At 48.1% G+C, this 13,989-nt stretch overlaps 1 protein-coding gene across 2 annotated transcripts; it reads left to right on the top strand.

The window, feature by feature from the left end:
• Nucleotides 1–6: 6 nt before the first annotated feature.
• On the top strand, nt 7–13,701 carry LOC106949319 (FH1/FH2 domain-containing protein 1-like). Of its 2 annotated transcripts, XM_015035484.1 has the most exons (12): nt 7–412; nt 4,090–4,196; nt 4,281–4,345; nt 8,495–8,562; nt 8,927–9,032; nt 9,943–10,037; nt 10,132–10,243; nt 10,888–10,982; nt 11,246–11,389; nt 11,477–11,820; nt 12,778–12,885; nt 13,251–13,701. In XM_015035484.1, the coding sequence occupies exons 1-12, from the start codon at nt 248–250 to the stop codon at nt 13,339–13,341; spliced, it is 1,500 nt and encodes a 499-aa protein (XP_014890970.1). In that variant the 5' UTR covers nt 7–247; the 3' UTR covers nt 13,342–13,701. The 2 variants fall into 2 exon arrangements, with proteins under 2 accessions (XP_014890970.1, XP_014890971.1); XM_015035485.1 differs by lacking the exon at nt 12,778–12,885.
• Nucleotides 13,702–13,989: the final 288 nt, after the last annotated feature.

Consider the following 13,989-nt stretch of genomic DNA (forward strand, 5'->3'; position numbering starts at 1 on the left):
TGGTCAGACCACTTGTTGTCTGATCGGATGAGCTTTATTCTGAAAGGCCAAATCGGATGTAGTCTCTGGTTATGGCTGGTAACATGCCAGTTCCAAATATGGGCCTGACGTCAGCCCTAGGCCCCGCCCCTTTGTGCAGCCAGGTCCTCCTGCGCTCAGCTTCATTTAAACATTCCTCCGCGGCACAGCGAGCCGCACCGACTCTCCCTCAGCAGTCCAGCCGCAGTCTGGTCGCTGACTCTCGGCCATGGCTTCCGTCACCTGCCGGGTCCAGTACCTGGAGGACTCGGACCCGTTCATCTGCACGAACTTTCCCGAACCGCGGAGACCTCCGACTGTCTCCCTGGAGGAGGACCAGCCGCTGAGCGAGCAGATCTCCGGGATCCACAAGCTACTCGGGGCGCCGCTGAAGGTGGGTCACACTCCGAACCGGGCCGGAACCGGGCTCAGAGTGAGCTTAGTGCCAGAATCTGTCAGGTGAGGCGCATGGAGGGAGGAAAGGCTCCCAGGGTGAGGTTACACTTAGCCAGGGTGACGTCATGATGAATAATTACACAAAACGAGTCCGGTCCATTTAAAGGTTAACCTGAACAGGTGAGTCCGGAGGAGCAGGAAGTCCCGCCTCTTTACTGACCGGAAACACGTCAGATAAATCTGAACCTCTTCAGCAGCTGAGGCCCGGTCCAAACCGGGTCAGAACCGGGATCCAAACACAGCAGTCGGACCACAGCACACACAACGGCCTAGTCAAAGTCCTGGAAGGCTGTGGTGGGACTTTTGGAGAGCAGAACCACAACAATCTGAACCGGAGCTTGAAACCAGAATGGACCAGAACCGGTTCTGCTGAGATGGATCCGGTTCTGAGGAGGTTCTGCTGGATCTTCTCCTGGTTCTGGAGGTTCTGATGTGTCTGTGTTGGGCTTTCAGAGGTTCTCTGTTCTGATCTGGGTCAAAGTTTCTGCTCACTTGTTGAGCAACCAGGAGCAGTGAAGGGGGCGGGGCTTCCAGCAGGCTGGCCTCCACCTGGGCAGGTAGAGCAGGGGGCGGGGCTTCAGGGAGATGCAGCTGATTGGTCCTTAGACTGCAGCTTTCAGCGCCGAAATCCGTCCTGCAGAGTCTAAGGACAAAACCTCCAAGTCCTCCCAGTCTCTCTCCCAGTCCTTGTGTTCCTGGCAGATTTTTTCCATTTTGCCAAACAGGAAGTGAGCGAAGTGCTGCGAAAAAATTCAGAGGCAACTCAGTGTGGAGCCAGAGGTCAAAGGTCACAGTCCTCAGACGAAGACAGACGGACCTGTCTGACCTGAACCCACCAGAACCAGAACCTGTCGGTCCCCAGACCAGGAACTGAGTCACCTTTAACCCCTGAACCCTTTAACTGTTTAACACAGTAAGAGCTAATTATTATTATTTAAATTTGAAATTATCAGAAAATTTTCCAGATTTTTTTTTTTTATGATCATAAAATGCATTAGAACCGAAAACTCCTATTTTCTTACGGGCTGTAAAGGCATCGTTAAACTTCAGGTTGTTGATCTTTAGTAACGATGACGAGTCGACCCCTGTTGGTTCTCTGAGTCCAGTCTGCTGCGAGGCGTTTGAGGCCTGCAGGAATGTTCAGACCTCTGCTTGTTCCCATCATGCCTTGGGGCCGGTCCTGCAGCCTGGGAGTATGTGAGGTCTTCATCCTCTTCCTCGCCCCCCAGCAGGAAGTGGGCGGGGCAGCCGATAAGCTAACTGCGGCGTTTCCTTCCTGTTCAAAGGATTAAAGAAGCAATCCGCCTTTCTCCTCTGCTGGACGGGTCGACCTGGTGGTTCTGATCAGAACCTGGACCCGACCAGACTTCTGGTCCGCGTCTGACTGTCTGAAGCTCCTCCTCGATGAGACCACAGGTGGCGCTATGCCTGGGCGCCTGAGGCTCTGATAAATTAAATATTTATCAATAACCTGCAATAAGTCTCTATATGTTCAAATTCCAGATGTACCTCTTCGCTCTGTTTCATAATAATTTCTGATCATATTAAAAACAAAACGAGCCACGCCCACCACCATGGCCACGCCCACTGTCATGGCCACGCTTTAAAATGTGGAGCTGAGCTTCATCATCATCCTCTTCCTCAGGTCTACAGCTTCAGAGCCTTCAGGTCTGCAGATTTAAAATTTGGTTTGTCGGTTTCAACACCTACAGTTCACTTTCTAAAACTGTAAAAAGAAGTGTGATTGTTGTTAGCATGGTTACAATCTGATGCTACGAGTTTACTGGACCAGTTCTGGTTCTGGTTCAGTTCAGATGCTTTCAGAACCACAAACTGGACGACAGAGCTGATTATTATGGGCCGGTGTTCTGTTTATCTGTGCTACCCATAAATCTGTCCTACCTTGTGATGATGCCACATCGACGCTATGTCGCATTCTGCTGACTCAGCAGATTTTCTATAAATACATCCTACCTGTGGAAGTTTCGTTTCATGTGTTTTATTTCATTGCAGATAACGGTAAGCTTTATTTAATTTATTTTATTCCTGGCTTTCCTTAAGCTGCTGTATTGCTTCATGTTTGTAGTTTACATGACAGCAGCTTGTAAATATATTTATGGCTTTAGTTTGCCGTCTTACAATTTCATTAAGCAAGTTATTGTCTGGCGGTTAATCAGGACAAAATATGTTGTTTTGTGGCTGTTTTGTCCCTATACTTTAAAATATTTTAGTTTAATAACACTCTTTATTACTAAACCTTGCTAAATAGATGTTGGTAGGATACTATGTGAGAGGTGTAATATTAGTGTATATGAATCATATCCCATCATTTCAGTGACCTGCGCAGTTCGGTGGACACATTAATAAAGTCTGTCATACAACGTATTAATGCACAAAAAGAGTTGCAGTGATTTGTATTTGTCTTTAATTCCAATAAAAATCAGTTTCTGATACCGTTTTATTCTTAAAAACACCAATGTATTTAAAATATTTTAACAGGTAGGATATTCTAGTAAAAGGATTAGTGCATACATCTATAGCTTTTCATTTTAAACGGGTAGGATATTCTGATGAAGGAAGTGATCTTCTTCTGGTTTCATCATGTATATAAATTGTTCCAATGCTAAGCTAAGCTTAACTCCTAAGCTTCCACTTCAGTCCCGTCACTCAAATAATGTTATTCAATGTATTTAACATGAACAACCTGCTGTAGTTTCTGTTTGTAAACATGACGGTAGCAGTTTTGGACGCGTAGCACAGACAGATAGACCTAGCTATCTATCCGTGCTACGGTAGGAAAATCTGATGAGGTAGCACTGATGGTCAGAACACTGGGATCAAACTGGGTCCAATAGATTTGGGCCGAACCAGGCCACTGAACATTTCCAAACTTCATGAAACCTGAGAATCAGTTTCTAAAGCTGGGCAGTGAGCTCACTCTGATGAACCAGACCAGAACCAGAACCAACATGCTGAAGTTACTGCATCGCTTTAAAATGTGGAGCTGAGCTTCATCATCATCCTCTTCCTCAGTTCCAATCCAGAAATAGCAGGCAGAATGTGGTTCCACTGGTTCTACTGGTCCAGAACCTCTGACGGTGCTGCTTGACTGGCCAAAGTCCGATTGGAACCAGGAGGACTGGAGATGATTACTGGACCAGATTGGGTTTCGCTAGAGAAATGGTTCTGGATCAGGAGGTTCTAGTTCTGATGTAGTTTGGGTCGTGATCTTCTGTGTTCCTGATCCTTCTGGGTCCGGTTGAGTTGGTTCTGTTTGTTGTGGCAGCAGCTGCTGCTGGATCTGTTTACAGCGCGCGCACACACGCACACACTCTTTCTGGTTCTGACGTCGCTGCTGCAAAATGATTCATAATCTATAAATAAATGAATTAATATTTCCCAGCTTGAGTCTCTATATTTATATTTTTTAATACAAATAATCCACAGTTTATTTACTTAATGTTTTTATTCCAGATTAAATAACTCGGTTAAAGTTTGAATGTTAGGATGTGGCTAACATCCAGCTAGCGGGCCTGTGGCTAACATCCAGCTAGCGGGCCTGTGGCTAACATCCAGCTAGCGGGCCTGTGGCTAACGGATCCGGTTGTGTTGCAGCTGGAGGACTGCGCCCTGCAGGTGTCTCCTAGCGGGACGTACCTGGACCTGGACTCGTCTCTGGCGGAGCAGCGGGACGAGCTGGACGCTTTCTACCAGGACCTGGCGTGAGTCTGAGCCCCGACCCCCGACCCTGGTTGCTGTGGTACCAGAACCGGCACCGGGTTCTGACCGTGTCTCTGTCTCCACAGAAAGGGCAGGAAGCCGATCCTGGTCCTGAGGACGCAGCTCTCCGTGCGCGTTCACCTCATCCTGGGTAAATGTTTCCGTCTGCTGACTCACAGGAAAGACAGACAGAGTTTCCTCTGACTCAGCCGGTTCTGTTAGGTCGCCTGGTTCTGGAGCCTCTGAGACGGCTAAACCAAACCTCTGTTTCCATGGAAACCTGAGGACACAAGCCGACGTCTGCAGAGCGGCCTGGACCGCATGTTCCCCTGCAGCCGGCTGGGTCCATCGGGACGGGTTCTGATGGTTCTGGTTTTGGTTGATATCTTCAGACAGAAATAATTGATCGGGGAGGAGATCAACATTTTCATAGATTTTCATAGATTATCTGAATTGATTTTTATGGAAGCTACAATCTGCCGCTCCAACCAAATGCTTGTGATTTGAATCTTTTCTTATTTAAACCTTCATGATGAACATTTTTATCTTCCGGGTAAAAAAGTTGCAGCAGATGAAGAGAAAACCTCAGGAAACTCTTCTGATCTTCAATCAGATTTACATGTTCTTCAGTCTGACGGGTTCTTCTAAGCGGGTCAAGGTTCTGGAGGTTCTGGTTGTGTGTGTGTTTCTGCTCAGCGTGTTTTCTGTGTGTTTCCGTGGAGACCGAGGCTCGGCGCTGCGTTTTATTTTTAGCCCGTTATTTTCTGACCTTATCTGAGCCCAGAAGGCTGCTGCTCTCTTCCTGTTTGTGGCTTCAGTCTCCTCCAGCAGTTTGGATCAGAACCGTCCTGGTTTCTGGTGTTTTTTCTCCTCTCAGGTTTCCTCTCTGCTCTGTTTTTGTCTCAGTTGTTGTGTTTTTGTTCGACCCGGTTAAAGTTCTGGTTCTGGCCTGTTAGAACTTGTCAAACATCTGGGGGAGGAGCTAAACTCTGGCGGCGCTGCAGCCGGGCCGGTTCTGCTGGTACCCGTCTGGACCAGAGGGGTTCCCTTTGCAGCAGCTTCAGTCCGTCGGGACAAAGTTTCCCAGAGTTCCTGCTGGCACTGCTGGGGGCGGGGCTTTCCCAGCATGCCTTGCAAGCCTGCAGGCGACTCGCTGAGGAGCTGACGCCAGAAACCACAGCGGTATTTCGACCCAACAGAACCAGAATCACACACAGACAATAGCTGACCTTTGACCTTTAGGATGCTAGCTGGGCCTATAGCGTCAGACATGGAGCTCCACCTCTGACCTCTGACCTCTCAACCTGCTCTGTTTAACATCTGTTTAAAATTAGGATAAAAAACCCAGGAAATTCTGGCCTGAAAAATCAAAACAAAAATGAGAATAAATTTAATGTTAAACAAGATCAAATCTGAATGCAGAATAATCACATAGTTTAAAAATTTAAATAAAATCAAAATAGAATCAGAATAAAATCTAGACAGAAACCAGAATTAAAATAAATGAGATAAAATTAAATTGACCCAAAATCAGATGAAAGATTTAGATAAAAATGAAGGTAAAATGTGAGTAAAACTCTAGAAGAAGCTTTTCTTCTCCTGGATCTTTGCCCAGAGTGTGTTGTTTTATATGGTGCGGTGTGTGTGTGTGTGTGTGTGTGTGTGTGTGTGTGGGTGTGGTGGAATCCGGTCGATGACTCGCTGAGTTGGGCTGGTACTGAGGAAGAGGAAGGTTCCCAAAACCAATGAGTCGGCAGTCTTGCGTTATCATGACAACACCGTGTCCTGAATGAGTTTTGAATCCGGATCCTGTCCAGAATCCCGGCCGGTTTCTGGTCTCTGACCTGAAAACATCCACAGCTCCATCAGATGGCCGATGTTGTACGTCAGATTTATGGGCGCTCCTGAAACAAGTGAATACAAAGGTTCCTGCTTGGGACTTTTGTAAAAAAAAAAAAAAAAAAGTTAAGATTGATGTAATTAATAACCTGAGCTAATCTCCCGGCCCTAATATTGATATTCTGTTTCTGTTCTGGTACGGATGGAGCGGCGGACCAGAACAATCCGTTGTATCTCGATCTGTCTGGATCCGTCCTGAAACAAATCGCAGACGTTCTGCTTCCTCTGCTGCTTCTCTTCCTGCTCGGCTTGTTTTCCTTGTTTCCCTGACGGAGATCCAGACGATTGATTATCAGCTGATCGGCTGTCAGCTGGAGACCGGTTTGCTGAAGCAGGGAAGCATCTGAAACATGCAGCGCGGAGCAACGGGGCAGCGCCCAGGGGACGCCGCCCTAACGGCCAAAATGTAGTGCCTTACAGTCTCCACCAGAGGCAGCGAGGAGCTGAACGGCAGTGGGCCGAGGACCCCGCCTTGAGGAACGCCTCGTTGATCTCTGCTCCCACTGGAAACCAGCTGCAGAGAACATCTGGACCCAGTTCTGCTGCTGAGACGGATTCAGAATCATAACTGGTTCTGTTGGACCACATCACCGTTCTGACCAGAGAGACATGGAGGACGGTTCTGTCAGTACGGAACCGGACTCTGGCTCAGTTTGGACAAGGTTCACTTCCAGAGAGGGGTCAAAGGTTAAACACCTCTTCCCTGGTGGCCCTCTCAGCCAGAACCCCGGTACCAGAACCAGCAGCTGTGGCCCGGTTCATCCGGGAGAATTCGTGCTGCTCGACTTAAACAGGAAATGCCTCAGTGGGTTTATCAGCCTCACTTCCTGTTGAGGATAAACAGGAGCCTTTATCTGGATGAAGGTTCTGTTCTGCAGGTTGGATCCGGATCCGCTTGTCAGCTGCAGATAATAATCCTGATGAATCTGTGTATGCTGCAGCTCTGGACCTGCAGAAGTTCTGAGGTTCTGTTTGGGTCGGTTCTGGTCCAGATGAGGGAATATTACAAAGTAATATCTCATGTTCTCAGTTTGAACATGAAATGTGGTTTTGTGGAGAATTCAGCCGAATCTGGTTCTGGTTCTGGTCGGACGGGTCTTCTGACCTTCAGAGTCCTTTACTCAGCTGCTCTGCGGGAAACAGCTGCCAGTCAGCATGAGCCACCGTCGGCGAGCAGGAAGTGATGTCAGTGGAGGAAAGGAAACCGCAGCTTGTTCTATTTCTGGTTCTGGATGAGCAGCTGGAGATCGGATCACAGTTCAGAACCGGTTCTGAGTGCGACCCGCCCCGACCACCTGGTTCCCTGCAGGATTCAGGAACGAGGCAGAAACACCAGTTAGAGCTGCAGAACCAGAACCGGCCCGGTTTCCTCTGCTCAGTTCTGGTTTGTTCTGGTTGGTTCTGTTCGGTTCTGGTCGGGGATCTTGCTGAGCAGGGTCAGGTTGGGTCGTTTGCTCGCCCGATTGTGTAGCTGCATTCTGGTTCCGGCGGCGTCTTTGTTTAGAGAGAGGAAGGAAGCTGTTGGCCCGGTTTGCTGGTTCAGACCCAAACGGATCCAGACTCATCTGGCCTCTGGTTCAGAGCCAGAAAGAAACGCAAAATATCTGATAAATCTGGGAAGCCCCTCCTGCTTCTCGGCAGCGTTTGGACCCGGCTCCTCATCAGAACCTCTCCTGCATGTTGACGCCTGTTGCTGCAGTTTCATCATCCTCGTCTTCATCATGTTGACTCCTGCTCCGCAGCGAGATCTAAACCAACTTCTGTTTCACAATCAGAACCACAGAACCGGGACAGCAGCAGAACTTCTGCTAGTTCTGCACACGGACCGGACCGGATCAAACCGGACCTGTGCGTCTGCAGCAGCTGTTCAACCCAGACCCAAACCGACTCCTGGACTGGTTCTGACATTAAAACCAATATTTCCAAACTGAAACGGTTTGAAGGAGCTGCCAGCTGTTTGTCCTCCTCAAATATCAAATTACTTATTTTAGAGAGTTTATTTATCCTGAAGAGGGAAACTTGCATATCCAGCAGCAAAAGTCATGCAATAAAATCCACATAAACATACTTTCACACATAAGCCTTGGCCTCAGCGCATTCCTTTTTGGTAAATTATTGATTTGTAAAGAAAAAAAAGCATTTTTTTCTTGTAATGTAAATTTACCAAATAATTAATCTGAAAAATTCTCTTTTTGTTAAAACAACATAAAATAGTAGGCATGAACACCGGGACTGAAACAGGAAGTTCTGCAGGTTGTTTGCAGCAGTGGGCGGAGCTCCAGAGCTCCTCCTCCGTCCTGATTGGTTGCTGAGGTTGAAGGCTGTCCATAAAGGTCACTGAACTTGATCTCAACCGACCACCTGGCTGTGACATCACTTCCTGTCTCTTCTTGGGTTCCAGAGAGGTTGTACAACTCCAAAGGCCCAGAGCTGAGGCGCTGTCTGTTCTCCCTCAAGCAGCTCTTCCAGGTAACCACCTGCAGACTCACCTGAGCCATGACCCGACTTCCTGCAGTCCGTACTGCATCTCCCAGCATGCAGCACTGTTGGTCCTCTGCTGCAGCTCTTCCTGCAGCAGGTAGGTGGCACACTCAGCCAGGAGCTGCTCAGCTACAGCATGGAGAATTCTTCTTCTGCTGCTCCTCCACCTGAACTGCTCCACCTGCTGGATGAGGAGCTCAGCGGCTGCAGGAGACGATCTGCAGAGCGGTGCAACGGCTAGTCTGGTGGAGGTCAGAGGTCATCCTGGAACTGCTGCTTTCCAGAATGAACTCAGGGAAACCCCTCTCGACATGATGATGATGATGATGATGAAGATGGTCTGTGTCTCCAGGACGATAAGGATCTGGTCCCAGAGTTTGTAGCGTCTGAAGGCTTGGCGTGTTTCATCAAGGTTGGAGCCGAAGCCGACCACAACTACCAGAACTACATCCTGAGAGGTAAGGCTCCGCCCCCCGACACGTGGCTCCGCCCCCCGACACGTGGCTCCGACTCCTGGTTAAAAATACAAACTTTTTTCATGCCAAATCCGATTTACAGGTTTAATTGATTTTAATTCTTGTTTTCTCTTAAAAAAATGCATTCTAAAAAAGCCCATCCTATGAGTTGTATGATGAAGTATTACGTCCAGACTATGAGAAGTTTTCTTTAATTACAAGAAAAACACTTAAAAATTATGATAAAAAACTTGTAGAGTTGTCAGCATCTGACGTGAGCAGCTCAGTGTGATTCTTTCTTCATAACCGATGCCTTTATTTCAAAGTTGCTGCTGATGAGTCAAAAGATGAAGAATTTTCTTATCTGTAGAACTGAGACGGAAGTAGCTCCACAAGATGCTCAGCATTCCTCATTTTAATGTAACTTTTTTCATGTTCTCATTAAAACTCATTAAATCACTAATTAATTCTCCTTACATTTCAACTTTATTCTTGTGATTTAAATAATAAATAAATCAAAGTCCAAATAACCAGAAGCTGTAAGACATGCTTGTCAAACAAGATGGCTGCCCTGGGCGTGATGACATCACTCTGAACTACAGAAACCAAAGAAGAGCATTGGTGGGAAAAAACAGATTAATTAGTTAATTAATTTATCAATGTGTGTCCCAGGCGTGTGTTTCAGAGATGGAAACTCTTCCACACGTTTCTGCTGTTGTTTGGTTCTCATCCAAACGGATCGCTGTTTTAGTCTCAGTCAGACAGGCGTCCTCATCCCACAAGACGGAAACTTTGCTCTTCACACGTCCAGAGAAGCCGCAGAGCGCAGCCTCAGATTATAGCCTAGAGGCTGGGACTGTGGAGCCTCATCTGTCTTCCTGTCTGTCCCTCACTCCCCCCCCCCGCCTTCCAGCTCTCAGCCAGATCATGCTGTTTGTGGACGGGATGAACGGCGTGATCCACCACCCAGAGACGCTGCAGTGGCTCTACACGCTGACAGGAAGTGTGGTGAGTCAGAACCCACAATCAACCTGAGACACCTGATCAGTGATGGTGGCACCCCCTGCTGGTCAGACAATGACTCTGCTCCTTCTGTCTCCAGTCTCGCCTGCTGGTGAAAACGGCTCTGAAGCTCCTCATCGTGTTTGTGGAGTACGCCGAGTCCAACGGTCCTCTGCTGATCAGCGCCGTGACAACGGTGGACGTAAAGAGAGGTAAACACACACACAGAGACAGAGAGACAGAGACAGAGAGACAGAGAAACACACAGAGAGAGACACACGCCTAGAGACATAGGCAGAGACACTTGTACATTGTTGTACTTCTGTGCAAACTTGGGTCTTAAACTTGACTTTCATTGACTTTGTTATCTGCATCCAGGTGTAGCTCAGAGGTTTCCCCAAACCAGTACTAGTTTATTTCTAACTTAATTCACATCTTACCTCCAATTCAAACTAGTACAGTGCAGTACCAGTTGCAACAAAGTATGTTCTCACTTTCTACAAGGACCTGAATTTGTGTGTGAAACTGGAGACAGTTGTCCCCTATAGCAGCAAATACAAGTACACACACACATATATATATATACAGCCTAACCCTTATCCTAATCAACCAAAACTCAGTTCACATCTTAGTCCTAAATCTGACCCTTGACCCAAAAACAGCGTTTCTCCTTGTGGGGACCAGGCTTCGGTCCCACAAGGAGCAGTGGGTCCCCACAACGTAGTGTCAGGCGAATGGTCCCCACAAGGTACTACAAACCAACGCGCACACACACAGACAGGTGGATGAGGCACAGACTCCCTCCCAGGTGTGCTGGTGGGGGCTGTTGCTATGGTTACCACTGTCTGTGCTGTAGGTGTTAAGCCCTGGACGAACCTGATGGACATTCTGGAGGAGAAGAACGGCGCCGACACAGAGCTGCTGGTCTTCACCATGACGCTCATCAACAAGGTACCGACCCGACCAGGACCAGAACCAGAACCAGACCCGTCAGAGACCAGAACCAGAATCAGGACCAGAACCGTCAGAGACCATAACCAGACCTGACCAGAACCAGACCCGTCAGAGACCAGACCAAACAGAGACAAGAACCAGACCCGACAGAAACCAGAACCATCAGAGACTAGAACCAGAACTGCCAAAGACCAGAACCAGACCCGACAGAAACCAGAACCAGCCTCCGTCGGCTCACTCCCTGTGTGGTTCTGGTCCAGATTCTGGCGGCGCTGCCGGACCAGGACTCGTTCTACGACGTGACGGACTGCCTGGAGCGTCTGGGCATGGAGGCCGTGGTCCGGAAACACCTGAGCAGCAAGGGGGCGGAGCCTGACCTCAAAGCCCAGTTCTCCATCTATGAGGTACCGTCGCCGAGGTCACGTGACCGCTCTGCTGCCTGTCCGCCACACGGCGCCCCCTGCTGTCCTCACATGTCTCCCTTCCTCCAGGCGGCTCTGCGGCATGAGGACGGAGATGTGGATGACTCCGCCCCCCTCCTCCGAAAGGAGAGGAGAAAGATGGCCGCCGGCGACCAGGAGGGAAGGAGGAGCCGCCGCTCCAGTCAGAACCTGCCGGACCTGCTGTCCCCCACTCCGTCCACGCCTGTCCTCTCCCCGTCCTCCACCATATCCTCGCCCACGTTGGACAGCACCGCCTCGTCGCCGCTGTCCTCTGAACCCGGAAGCTCCGCCTCCAGTCCCTCGATGTCCCCGCGGGGCTCGCCGCTGCCCCCCCATGCTGGACCCGGCAGCGATGCGTCCACCGAGCTGGGGACAAAGACGCCATCCAGCCCGTAAGTCCACAGACCGGCAGCAGGTGCTGTTGGGTTGTCTCTGTCCAGCTGTTTTGGACCATGTTCTGGTTCTGTCCCAGTTTAGAGACGGGTGACTCCGGTAATCAGGAATGTTTGGCCTCCATGTTTGGTAGCAGGCACCAGTTCAGACCTGCACCGTTGCCACAGCAACCCACTACTGGGTCGCGCTCAGTTCCGGGTCTAAGCCTTCAGAACCTTCAGTCCTCAGCCTATCTCTGGGTCCGGCACCGTGTCCTCGGGTTCTGAGCAGGAACCGGTCCGTCCTCTCTGCTGGAGTTGCTAGTTTTAGTTGTAGTTTTGATTTTTAAACTTAACAGGATTTAAAATGGTTAAATATTGTGTTGTGATTATGTTTAATTAGATTAGGTAACGAATCTACAGAAATAATTTTCTAAAAGTTTATTTTGTGTTCTCTCTGTCGCCGCTCGGCGGATTAGCGTTGCCATAATAGAGCGCCGTAATTTGCCGACAACTGACGTAAACTGCTGGGGAAGAAATAATTTCCACGTCTCATCAAAAGGCTAAAAAAAGATTCATAAACACAAAAGTGAAGGATGTTGCATCTACAGTACGCTTTAGTTTGTTTTAGAAACGCATGCTGTAGTTCCAGTTAGTTAGTTCCCCCCCAATAATTAATGATGATATTTCAATTAACAAAATTGTTTTTTTCAATTTCAGTTTTTATTTTGCTAGTTTTAGTAAACTATAATAGCTATAGTTACTATAGTTCTGGTTCCTCTCGGCCCGGTCCATCATCATGTTCCTGATAGGTGGACAGGAAGTTACCTGGGATACAAGGTGTCTCGCCTGCAGACCTGTCCTCTGTCTCTGTCCTATGGGTGTCCTCCTGTTGGTCTCTGTCCTCTGTCTCCTCTAATCCACCATTTTCCCCTCCCTCTCCTCTGTCTCGCTGTGGTTGGGCCCATCGGCCACCAGGAGTCGCTCTTTCCTCAGCCACCACATGTCGGCTCTGGGTCTGGGCAGGAAGTCCCGCCTCTTCTCCAAAACCAGCTCCATCTCTGAGGAGCCTCCCCCCGGCTGCAGGTCTGTACCTCCTGACTGACCTTTGACCTGCCTCCTCTCAGCAGGCCCTGCAGCGACCCCTGCAGGCTGATCAGGACATTGCAGCTCAGTAAAAAGTGAGAAGTTGGTCCTGCAGGGGGCGCTGGATGGAGAATAACACACAGGGCTTTATCTTCTGGGATCAGACGAGGTTTAGAGCGTTTTATCTGGACTTGGTCAGGTTCTGAGAGGTTCTGTTCAGGTTTTATTTAGTTAAAATCAGGTTTTAATCTGGAAACAGCAGAAAAACAGAACCAGACAGCTGCAGCAGATCTGGCAGTAACCAAGTATAGAACGCAAACTCGTCTTCATGTGCTTGGCTCAGTCTCTGTGTGTGTGTCCTGCAGCTCATCTCCATCGAACCTCTCGCCTCCGGATCCGTCCCAGCAGAACTCAGATCAGCTGGTCAGAGCAGAGTCCAAACCTCGTCAGAAGTGAGTAAACCGACATTTTTCCATCATGTTTAAGTTCTGACTGGTTTCTGGAACTGGTGGCACTGGAGTCCGCCCAGACCCACCAGTTTCTCTGTCTGAAATTATTTAGAGAAATCTTCTTCTAGATCAGCTCTTTGTTCCTCTGGAATAATCCTGGATAAATTTGGGATTTTTGATTCTTGGATTTTTCTGTTGCTCGGTTCAGTTGACCTGCTCTTGCTCTCACCTATTTTCAGCTTTTTTTTCCAGAGAGTGTCTGAAACTGTCCTCCTCTTTCTCTAAATCTTTGGTTTTAGATTTTGTCCTGAATATATCTGGGAAGTTTTTAATTCTAGGAAAATATTTTTGGAATGTTTCAGGACAACATTTGACAAACTCCATGTCTGATTAATTTCTTAAAGATTTTCTGGGATCCTCTTGTAAACTTAAAATTGAATTCATGCTCACTGTTTATCTGGATTTCTTGATTCTAGATTGTTTCCTTTCTGGAGCTATTTGTTTATCTTATTTTTAAATTTTTATCATCAAATTAGATTTTTTTCTATAGGCAGTGGTGGGCATTCTGCTTAGCGCTTTAACATTTTTGATAACTTTGAAAACATTTAGCACACTCAGCTTCACCTAAATGATTTTTTTCAGATAAACCCTAAAT

This window comes from Poecilia latipinna, unplaced genomic scaffold, assembly GCF_001443285.1.
Source record: "Poecilia latipinna isolate Pla-1442-1.1 unplaced genomic scaffold, P_latipinna-1.0 Scaffold336, whole genome shotgun sequence".
NCBI lineage: Eukaryota > Metazoa > Chordata > Actinopteri > Cyprinodontiformes > Poeciliidae > Poecilia > Poecilia latipinna.

Excerpts from the sequence above, each read along its gene's own strand:
- LOC106949319 (XM_015035484.1), top strand. The coding sequence starts at position 248 with ATGGCTTCCGTCACCTGCCGGGTCCAGTACCTGGAGGACTCGGACCCG. Across the intron at positions 11,390-11,476 it reads CCCAGTTCTCCATCTATGAG|GCGGCTCTGCGGCATGAGGA; the intron begins GTACCGTCGCCG and ends CCCTTCCTCCAG. Across the intron at positions 12,886-13,250 it reads GAGCCTCCCCCCGGCTGCAG|CTCATCTCCATCGAACCTCT; the intron begins GTCTGTACCTCC and ends TGTGTCCTGCAG.